At 49.8% G+C, this 11119-nt stretch overlaps 2 protein-coding genes across 2 annotated transcripts; both read right to left on the bottom strand.

Annotated features, from left to right (window-relative positions):
• Nucleotides 1-664: 664 nt before the first annotated feature.
• On the bottom strand, nucleotides 665-3838 carry TEOVI_000552200 (uncharacterized protein; the record flags this gene model as incomplete). Its single annotated transcript, XM_067223452.1, has 1 exon — nucleotides 665-3838. The coding sequence occupies one exon, from the start codon at nucleotides 3836-3838 to the stop codon at nucleotides 665-667; it is 3174 nt and encodes a 1057-aa protein (XP_067079553.1).
• Nucleotides 3839-4615: 777 nt separating this feature from the next.
• On the bottom strand, nucleotides 4616-4933 carry TEOVI_000552300 (uncharacterized protein; the record flags this gene model as incomplete). Its single annotated transcript, XM_067223453.1, has 1 exon — nucleotides 4616-4933. One exon carries the CDS (start codon nucleotides 4931-4933, stop codon nucleotides 4616-4618), a length of 318 nt encoding a protein of 105 aa, XP_067079554.1.
• Nucleotides 4934-11119: the final 6186 nt, after the last annotated feature.

Genomic DNA, 11119 nt, shown 5'->3' on the forward strand with positions numbered 1-11119 from the left:
GGTGTAAGTGAAAAAAAAGGTAAAACACTAGTTCGCCAACAAGTACAAGCAACACACGGGTAGAGGAGGGGGGGGGGTAAACGAACGAACACTTCACACCATACTTGTACTTACATAAGGAAGCACGGCAACCCTTTTGATGGTTTCCACCTGCCAAAACTTTCCCCCAGCACCTACACATTTTTCCCCCTCCCACGCTCCCAGTATCACACTGCATCTCGCCCTTCTCTCCCCTGTGTTCATTCCCATTGCTACAATAGGTGACGGGAAATACATTAGTAGAGGAGGGGGGGGGAGGAGGAAGCACACCAAACAAGCAAAACAAACACGGATGGAAGATCAAGGAACAAATTACCCAAGCACACTATTGGGATAAGTTAGCAAATTAACAAAAAACAAATTTAAGAAGAGATCAAAACTTTTTTAACGGTTAGTTTCACCCACTTTTCTCGAGTCCTTCAGTTCCTTCCCTCATTATTCTTTCATAAGCCTGCCTTTTGCTTCCCTACGCTCTTGTCATCATTATCCAATCGCCATTCTCTCCGCTGTTTTGCCCCCTGTTACTTTAATACCGCTTCAACACATGAATGCACAATATTAACCACGCTAGCCACAAAAAAAAAAAGTATCCCTAGGAACCTCATGTAAAGGGCACGGGCACTCACTACGATTGCGCGCTTGGTGAGCCTCTTATGCTGAGGGGTGAAACTTCGCGAGGGCCGGCGCGAGTTGTCGCTTGATGCTGTTCCATACAGCTTAACACGGAAAGTTGCATTGACTTGCCGCAGGTACGCGAGCCTATTCCTGTAGCTTGCGACTGGAAGAACGCTGCACCACCACTACCACTGGAGGGTGACGGGCCGGCGACATTGCCTCCTGGTGCGACGTTTCTAGGCCGTGTGGTTTGGAAGCAACCTGACGAACGCTTGTTGGCGGTTGCTAACACTCCAGCCGTCGCCGACGATGACTGGAAGTTGGAGCTGCAAGTTGTTGTCCGGTAACGTCTGCCACATACAGGTCGGGCGGTCATTGGTGTAGCAGACTGAGTCGTAGTAACATTACCATTACATCCACCGCTTACGGCGAGGCGAATTCCAACTTTTGTTGCTTGACCTACAAGGGCAAACGTTAATGATTGCGACGGCTTTGTCCCTGACTCGCCACGGGATGGTGAGAAGTGACAACCATCGCGCCGTCTGTCCTTCCCCCGTTCGTGAACGGGCGTGTTACGGGGGACATGTTTCTCTGTGGACTTCTCCACGTGAGGCGTGGCTGCATAAGTGACGGGTGCCCCGGGGGACACGATGGTTGTCGTGGGTGCTTCAAGTGGAACACTCGCGGGAACTGGCACACGTCCGGCTGTTTTTACACACGCAACTACCGGAGCAGCTGCTCCATTGGAATTGTTCACCTTCCGCGACACAGTAGCAAGGTTCTTCGTGCGATCTTTCCACCGTGCAAATTGCCGACGCCGTCCACGTTTTTGCTGCTCATTTTGTTTTGAGGGTGAGGTTAATTCCTTACTATCTGCTAAGCCAAGCGTACTATGGCTTTGATTTAGCTTTATGGAGATCTTCCCGGAATCCTGGACCATGAGCTTTTGGAGTAGCGACGCCACCACACTCGTCGTGCGATGATAAGAAAGCGTTGTGGAGCGTGGGGTTCGTTTAAGAAGCACGTGAGGTGCAGATCGTGTCCCTTTGCTTGATCCCCACGAACGGCGGCAGCTACCCCCGCTGTTGGGTAGATGGTCTTCGGGTTCAATCGAGCCGAGTGCTGGTAGCAGCATCTTGTGATCATCGTTGTATCTGTCATCATCAGGGCTTGCCTCACCGGTAGTTCCTCTGTTTGAAGAATCACAGTAGCTGACAATACTGTATTCGTTCACATCATTCAGTTCCCCAGTCGGCTCGCATGCAGCTCGTTCACCGTCACTGGAAACCTTACCGCTTTCCTTGACGATATTGTTATCTAACGTCCTGCTACTGCTAGGGGTGGACAGAGACCGAAGTGATCTTCCTGTTTGATTCCCTACGCGGGGTGTAATGGTGAGGTCAACTTCAGCTGCAGTACGGGATCTCTTGGACTTCTCAACGTTAGGGCTCATACTGGCCGGACTATAGGCCGTGCAATCGTCATTGGTGCTACTGCCGCTCCCACTGGTAGCGTGTGGAGCCCTCCTTGGCTTGTGCTTCTCCGCGCGCGCATCCCCCGTGCCCGTTGCTGCGCTTTGCTGGTTCTGCTGGTGCTGCTTCCGCTCTTCAAGCGCCTCAAAGTTAGTAACACGGATCTGCTCGAGTTGCTCGAGCCGTTCAGCCAAGTTCCAACCATCACCCGCAGCGCTACTGCCCCCGGCTAAACGCTTTGACCGCTTGTATGAACTTCTCGAAGCACAGCGCCGTGAAGTACGCCATCTAGACATGAGTGGGGCAAAGAGCCGCTGTCGGTGCTGCATTGAGTGGTGCGACTGGAACCGGCTATCGGGCTCACCAAAGTCATCACCACTACCCTCTCCATCGTCTGCGAAATCGTTGAAGTCTTCGTAAAAATCATCACTGCCTTCACCTCCGCTGCTCAGAGCGACATCTTCATAGTTTCTCTTCAGCGTACGATTTGGCACCGTGGGTGGCCTGTGCATAATTTGAACCGGTGGGGCACTGGGTGCTTTCACATCGTCAAGTAGCGGTTGTGTATCACGCGGAGAAGACCTATTTAGGGAGGCTAAATTGCCCTTCAGCGAAGGGTCACGTCCCTTTTCGACACGTATGTCCGAATCCATGCTCTCCGATGGGTGCGGAAATATATCGCTTTCACCACTTCCCACCCTCGCATGAGTTGAAAGACTCCGCTGCTGTTGGATACAAGCCAACGAGTCTACGCTATGCATCGAGGATGTGCCATGCTCCTTCCCTCCATCAAGCACCCCGGAGCTGTTCCACGTGAAAGTCGAGACCGTTAATTCTCTAGCCTCATCACGGCTTCGCGTTAGGGGAAAGTGCTGTTGGTACGTGGTCGGTGAATTTGACATCCTCGACAGATGCTGTGGTGGCGCACTACTGCGTGTTGAGGATCCACGTACGGAGATACAAGTTGACGACGGGGTCTCCAGAGCAAGAGACAATGGTCGTGAGAGAGGGGACAATACAACGCTAACTTGACTCCCAGCCCGCTCGCAGGACGCTGCTCGGTTGGAAACCAGTGGTGTTGCAGACACCAAAGCACCTAATGCAACAGGCGATAACCTAGGTGACGTCGAATTTGAAGCAAATGCGGAAACGTACTGTGAGACAGTAATGCCCGTGTCCTGGGTGAGAAAAGTATTGACTCCATCAACTGTTACACTTTCCTGTGAATTAAGCGGCAATTGCTCTTCGCCTTGTCGGTAGGACTCCTCTGTTCCATTGAAGTCGTGCGACACCGTTTTTTCCCCGTCGTATTTCATCTCGCGATACCGCGAGACCTGATCGACACATGGGTATGTGAAACTGACGTTACCTATCTGGTGCAGCGAAAGTGATGTCGTGTTGTTCGCAGATGAGTCACCATCCCCTTCCATAAGGTCCAGCAAGTTTTCGGTTCCTTTCCGCTTTCCTGTAGCGGCTGCTGGCTCTACCCCCATGGCAGATGACTCAGCACCTGATTTAGCTGGTTCCTCTCCCTCGTGTTCTAAGAGGGAGTGAAAGCGAGGGCCAGCGTCTGATTTGGGCGACGAAACGTGCCCTACGTTAGTCCCGACATACAAATCAAACGCCAACTGGGGATCACCTTCCGTAGAAACCCTGTCAATTAGAGGATGTTCTTTGTCATTCGCAGAGGACGGATTCCTCTTTCGAGGCATGTGACTGTACAAATAATAAGGGACAACCTCTTGCCGGAGGTGGCAGCAACAACACTATAATCGCTTTTCTTCCTGTCTATTAAGGTACACCAAAGAAATCTGTCGCAACACAGCCTAATTTGAACGTAGAACCGGAGGCTTACCACCCAACGTCACGCGCTTCCGTATATATATTTTGTGCCGTATACGAGGGTGGTAAAAGGGTGAAGGGGATCAAATCAGCGACAGTGACTGTAATATACAATATCTTGTTACCCCTAGAACCCACTCCCCCCTCCTTCAGGCCTGCAAGTACAAATGCTTAAACTTTGCGCTTTACAAACGCTTAGCTGGATCCGAGATCCTCTTCCCTTAATACCTCCTACGCTATACAAAAGCTATAGGGTGCAAAACTTACGACTTTTTGCTGCTGACGTGTTGAACAAAAAATGAAAGGTGCATAGAGAAGACATCGACTTGCAGTGTTCGAAGAAAGATATTGTTAAAAAACAGTTGACTCATTTTATATTTTAGAATACTCCCCACGTGCATATTCTGCGCTCTTGCCAGTGCGGTGATACGACCAAAAACCCACAATAAGTCACAACACAGACCATCTGATGTGACGAGACATCAATGTCCTGACCCTGTGTAGAAACAACAGGGTCGGGTGTTTGACCACTAGTCTCTCAAAACTCCTCCAAGCAATGACACGGAACACAAATGAACAGTTGGAACGGTTGAACACATCAGCTCTTCTACCCAACATATATTTCATATGAGCAAGTGTCCAGTAATTCACTCAGTAGTTAGGCCGCGGCTGTTGAGACGAAAGAGCTCCTTATCCAACCGATCGTTCCGTTGATAAAGAGGAAACATTCTACCTTGAGATGCCGCTAGTGATCCTGGTCGGCTGGGACGCCCCTTTTGCGCAGGATATAGTTGACCCCTTATATGGAATGTATAGTTCAACGGCCGGTAAAGAGCAGCGGCATACGCAGGATTCAATTGAAGCGCAGCCGCTGCCTCATCCATATTGAAGCGACCTCGACGGTCACGCGAGCCTAGAGGGTAGTCACGCCAGCTGCTCCACAAAAATCGTGTCCTCTGGTACATTTAACTAAGCTAGCGCAGACGTTAGGATATTTGAGCGACACCCCTTACGATGTACAGTCCGTCAGGGAAACCCAATTCTATTACACTTCCCTGGATTTACCAAGTACACGACACCTATGTTCACCCTAAGAGTCCCAGAGAAGCACAGAGCACAGTGGAAGGACTTGTTAAATGTTAAGAACAGTAAGAAGACCGTCGTATCGTCATCAAGCGGAACGCACGTGGGGTAATGCAAAGACCAGGGTAAGGGTAAACAGAGCCTGAACAGCTATTTCGAGACAGCTTTTCAACTCAATAACAATACATCGACGTACAGACACCACCAATGGCCCCCCCTGGTAGCAGAGTCACGACTGCAAACAACAGGAGAAGTTCCAACACTGTCAATCATTAGGGGAGAGGGCAAGTAGACCGACCGTAAAATCTACAGCATGTAACGCCGTACGGTCGATGCAACGTATCGTTCACACTAGGAAGAGGATCTGAATCCAATGAGGAACACCCGCCAACAGCATCACGCGGGGTAAAGCCCATCAAACCATAGTCCAAGATGGCAATGATGCCAGCGCCAGCAGAGACGCGCAACCCAACCACACACTTGATTAGTTTCAGAGAAGTCAGGTCTTCCAAAGGCATGTTACAGGTCACAGCAGCTGCGACGCGGGAAGGGAGGTACCAAGGAGCTCACGGCGGACATTTTTTACCACCAATAAACAATTAATCAAAACTGGCCATACAGACAAACAGAGCCATTACAACCAGTAGCATGCTGCCTGACAGCGGAAGACAGCAATACAAGGGCAATCACAAATTTAAACAGAAGCGCGTATCTCCACAAAAAGACACATCATCAGGATGTCATCCAAGCAGTCATGAAAGCAGCTTCGAGAGAGTAAAGGAAATAGCAATTCGAAAACCCCCATGCAGCGAGTTAAGCGGGGAATAATGCTGTGGTATGCAGGAAATGGGGTTGAGACAAACAGATCCATCCAAAGCGGTAGTAAACAATGGAAGAGCAGGGACACTGCATGCCCAGTAAAGGTTGCCTTAAACATACTACTGGTGTATAAAAAACAATACAATATACAACACTGTGGTCGGTTACGTTTACATTATTCGCTACCAACGGTGAACCGACGCCGATAGACGATCAATGACTAGAACTCGGCTAAAAGTAGTGCCAACTAGGGAACATACCCACCAAATAGACGTCATCAAACAAGCAAACACGAAGAGTGTGGCATACGGTGAGAAGTGACGGCCGCTGCGCCGTCATGCCATCCAACTAAAGGAGTGTTGAAAGGCACTTTGGAACATGGTCGATCGCAGAAAAGAAGGGTTCTTTTATCCCATCTGTTAGTGTTTCCTGCAGAGCAGAATATGCGGGAATACAGACAGCAGCTTGGTATCCGACTGCAGTTAGTTGGCAGAAGCGACCTCAGATACTTGATTGAGGCGGTCTCGCAGGATGCAGTGAGAAACTATCGCTTAAGGAGTCAGCTCCACTTTCCACCAAGAAACTGTCAACCCACATCCCGTCGCTTCGTAACAACGGTGCTGTGGAAGACAGTACCAAATCTTCACTGCCACTAAAAAAATGCACGGAAAGAGAGAGAGGCCTCTGTAGCCGTTTCAACTTTGTCGATGCCATCAATGCTACTTTCAAACCTGGCGGTACAGAATACTACCAATAAACTCAGCATATTCACGACATTTCTTAACCACAAGCAATATTTCACTGCTTAGTGCCAGCATTAAAGCATCCCTCTGGCCTTAAATATCGTGCGTTGCCGCACCTTCGTTCTTGGTTATGCAGTAGCACTCAACTTCTGCTGCCCTGACCCACCCTGGTGGCCCAGAACACAAAACAAATGGCGCTCTCTTAGTGCGGCTACTTGCTGTGCGTGAAGGTATACTCGTTCTGCGGACTGCCGTTTCATCGGATTGTTTCCATGAGGTTGCAACACTTCCATTGCCGCATTTTCCACAATTTTATTCGCTTGCTGTCGTCTCTATTGACGATACTGTGCTCGATCGATGTGGTCGTCAGCAGCTGGAGTACTCAAGCCATGTGCCTTCCTGAAGCGCGACGTGGAAGGCGCCTGCACGAACACACACACCGGTCAACTACGGCCCACCAAAACTCTCTCTTATTCGATCGCATGCTCTTTCACGAGAAGTGGTGCAGCATTTCTACACTTCCAACTGTACTCCGCTTTAGGTAGAAACAACGATGTGCGGCCGCGTTAAGGTCATTGTCACAGCGAAATGAAGTTGCCCCATCGAACGGGTTGTAGATTGCAGTAGCAACGGGTGCCAAAAGCGCCACGAAGTTAACTTCACGAGGGGAAGGAAACGAGTTAAGTCCCTCAAGCTTTTCACTGCCTGCCCGCAGGGTTGTTTCCGCTGAAAAAGAGGGTTCGAACGCCGACCCCGCGGTTCAGCCTTTACTTTTTGCTGCAACAGGCGTCAAAAACTGATGCAATAACTCATTTGGAACTTCGAGCGGGTTGAACGCGGTGGCTAACAGAAGGCGAAGGCAACCGGCTTACGTGTATCAAGCGCCAGATGGGCACCACCCAGTTTCCTTATCCCACATACCAACGATCCATTGACGCACTTCGGTGCAACAGGTCACTCGCGCTCATTTTGCCATTGCTTCGTCCGCGCTGCACAAGACGCTTACAACAGGAATCGTTCCTTACTTACCTTTCCATACGTTTAGTCCACGCATACCTTGGCGGGGCCTTTTCCACCCACTTTCTCAAATGTGTCAGCGTCCCCGATTGACCGTCTAACCCCACCTTGGCCTCTTCTTTGTCTTGTCCCCCTTTACATGCGCTTGGGTTCTGTGCGTTGGCATGTCATCCGTTGCAGCACTGAGCCTGTTCTAACTGGCAGAAGCGCCGCCCGCTGCACTTTCTGACTCTATCGCAGCTTTTGATATCACAGCTCCAGCCGACGTAGACCCTCGGTCCTTGCTGTTTGGATTCATGCATTTCGTGGGTAAGGGTCGCAGGACTTCTGCGCCTGGTTTCAAATCTTCCAGCCTAAACAGCTTGGAGCGGCGGCGTTCCAGTCGTCCCCAAGGCGCCAACCCTCGCACCGCATCCTCACTTACCCCGCAGCCAGTGTGAGATAACACAAGGGGCTCGTACTGTAGCAGTAGGGGAAGTTCCTTGCACTTTATGTATTAGTTGCTGCTCGGCTCTCCCTTGTGTGTCCGCCCCTCTGCTGCGTATGTTTGTCTAGGGAATTTTGTCCCATACGTGTTGTCTGCGGCGCAGTCGTCGCGGTGCCCTTTGTGCCAGCGTTGACGAAAGGAACGTTTCATCACCCACAGCCTCTTTTATCATATCGTCGGTCGGGTGCTTATTGTTGGTGTGCGACGGAGTCCACGGTGTGTGGGCACACTTCCTCTGAGGCCGGCTGCGTCTGTACCATGGCCCGCTCTTTGGCCAAGGAGCACCGGTTTGCTGTAAATTATGCGCAGTTTACGCCGTTGCGTCATGGTTGGAGGTTGCCAGCTCCTGTTGCCGTCGGTCTGGTGCCTTTCGTCGTCTTAAAAATCGTCTGCGTCTCAGGGGGCCGGCTTCGCTGTTTTTTGATTTGGTCTCGCTGTGGGGCTACCGGGCCCTTTGGGTGCAGTATATGTGATATTTCCTCCAGTCCGCGCTCCGCGAGCTTGTTTGATGGGTATGGCGTTGCCTGCGCCCTCTTGTCCGTAGGCATTGGTGCCCTCCCTTGTCACGGCGGCTGGCCACCTTCGCTACATACGTTGTGATTGTTTAGTGCTTCAGGTTCTGCAGTATATCAAGGTCTGGGCTGGGTTATGCGGGCGCGGCCTCGTTTGTGCGGCGTCCGACTCGATTGGGCCACTTGGGGTGCGTGGAGCCGCGTACGATATATGGTGGTTTGCTTAGTAAGGATCGTCGTGCCTCCTTTTAAGTATTTCTAGCGGTCAGCCCCATACAGCGCCTTCGTGGTTGCCTGGAGAAACCACCATCGGCTTTGTGCACGTTCTTGGCGCAGCTCTCTGCGTGTGTTCCTGGAAGGCGTGTGTTTGGCGTATCATGTCTTTGAGCAGTTGTTCGTTTGTCTTGGGGACTTTGACTGCAACTTTGGCAAATGTGCTCTTTCCTTTTGGTGGCATTTTTTTTGTATATCTCTGGGCCGGATGTTGTACTTCTACTTTGCTTTTTCTTCCCCCATGGCAGTCGTTTTAAGACTTGACTGAGGAGATTGACCTCGTGCGCTTGGTAGTTTCTTAGTGACCTGTTTTCTAATTGTTGAATGGCTTTCTCTTACCCAGATGTGTGCGTTGTGACAGCGAGCGGCTGTTACATTATGATGAAGTCGTTGTTTCCTTAGAAGTGAATCACGAGATGGACTCCCGACTGAACCATTTTGGTGGAGTCGAGATGTTCTTTATTTTAAATTATTTTTATCAATCTTTTCTTTTGCCGACTCGCAGCACTTGTACTACTCGTGCTTGCGGACTCTAGGAAAGAGGGGAAATTTCGTTTCGGGTTGTTCTGTAGAAGATTGTACGATAGCATCCTAAATATTCCTTATGGCTGTTGGGTAACCACCATGGTGCATTGTTTTGTGTGATTAAAAGCGCATTGATCTCCGCAGTGTTCTCTATTTCTTGTTTTGGTTAATAATGCCTCCTTTTTGTTGTACCCGTGGCTTTTTTTGTTTGAGAGGGATTTAACGCTTTTTTCCACAGTGTGTACTGTCGTGTGTGTGTGAAAGCCGACGTTCCACCATTGCCCCCGTGATGTGACCTCCGTTTTCCCCCTTTGAGAGCATTATGTGCACATTTGCGGGGAGTCAACGTTTTTTTGGCGTGGGTAAATGTTTAGGTGTAAATATTTTGGTATTGCGATTGAAGGACGGAGGTTGCCTCGCTGTGTTCGGAAGCCTGATTTACACTGTCAACAACTTACAGGACCCTCAATAGTCGTCGGAGTGCGTGACCAAGCTACAGTGCACGCCTTTTGCTGTTGTACTTCCTTGTATTGCAGGGCAACCAGGATACTTACACGGTTTAGTAGACAGCCCTTTGTGTGGCGTGTGACAGAGGGCTGAAAAGCTACCTTCGATCCGTTTTGAAGGAATGGACGTGCTTCACGGAGGGTTTCGTCTTTTAAATCCCCCTTTCGAACTCGTTTAAAGCTTTTTCCATAGAGTGTTATGTTGCCCTTGCTATGCTTCTTTTATTACTTTTACCGGCAGTGGTATGCGTTTTATCTTTTCTCCTTTAGTGACTTCCGCTCCTACGTAGCGTGGGGAAGTTACAGTATCTTCATAATGTGTGGATATGGTGGTTGCTTTTCTTTCAAATCTTTTCCGTTAGGCATGTGTCTCGGTTTTTTCGTCGTGCCTCTGAGTGCGATCGCTGTTGCCACTATTTCCAATCCTTTTCAAAAGCCGAATGAAATAATTGGTCGTGCTGTTTGCACTTTTCCTGTATGCATAGGTCGCTAACAACCTACTAACCCCTTGTCATCTCGTTTGTGTTGCAGTGTAAAACTTGCTGTGTTGGTGCTCGGTCTGTGATTGCGGCTGCTGGCCCGTTTGCTTCACTAACTGGTGACGGCTGTCGGGACACACATGCCGAGGAGTAAACGTATAAGCTTGTATCTTGTTTTGTGCTTTCGGAATTTTCGTGAATTCCTTTCTTCCTTTCGCACCTTCTCTGACTATTTTCCTCTATTGTGTTCCAACAGCACCGAGAAGAGGTGTTGCTGCAACTCCCTGCATGCACATGGACGACGGCGTTGTTTTTCTTTTCCATCAATATTCTTCCAGTGGTATTTCTCCGCTCGGACCGTGGTTGTATTTGGTTGTACTGAAAGGTGATGGAGGTTACACACACCACTCTTTTGTATAGTTATGTAACCGTGGCAACTGCGGGGAGCCCTGCTGGTAATTTGTTTTGGTTGCTAATGGGGGTTGTCTTATACGTTTTTTTCTTTGCACGGGATATGGTTATTCGTGTAATCTTTGTTTTCGGCTACTGCCCTTATTTCTGTTTCCTGCGCCACTCGTCTCTGTTGGAAGTTGCACGGGGCGACAGGACCAGTTTTGGTAAGATGGGTCGTGGACCTTTCGGGGTTATCTCCGTTTCACAACTGGTGGATCGCGATAGTAATATATATGCCTGCTGTTCTTTTTTTT

This window comes from Trypanosoma equiperdum, assembly GCF_001457755.1.
Source record: "Trypanosoma equiperdum strain OVI genome assembly, contig: ctg_1877, whole genome shotgun sequence".
Classification (NCBI taxonomy): domain Eukaryota; phylum Euglenozoa; class Kinetoplastea; order Trypanosomatida; family Trypanosomatidae; genus Trypanosoma; species Trypanosoma equiperdum.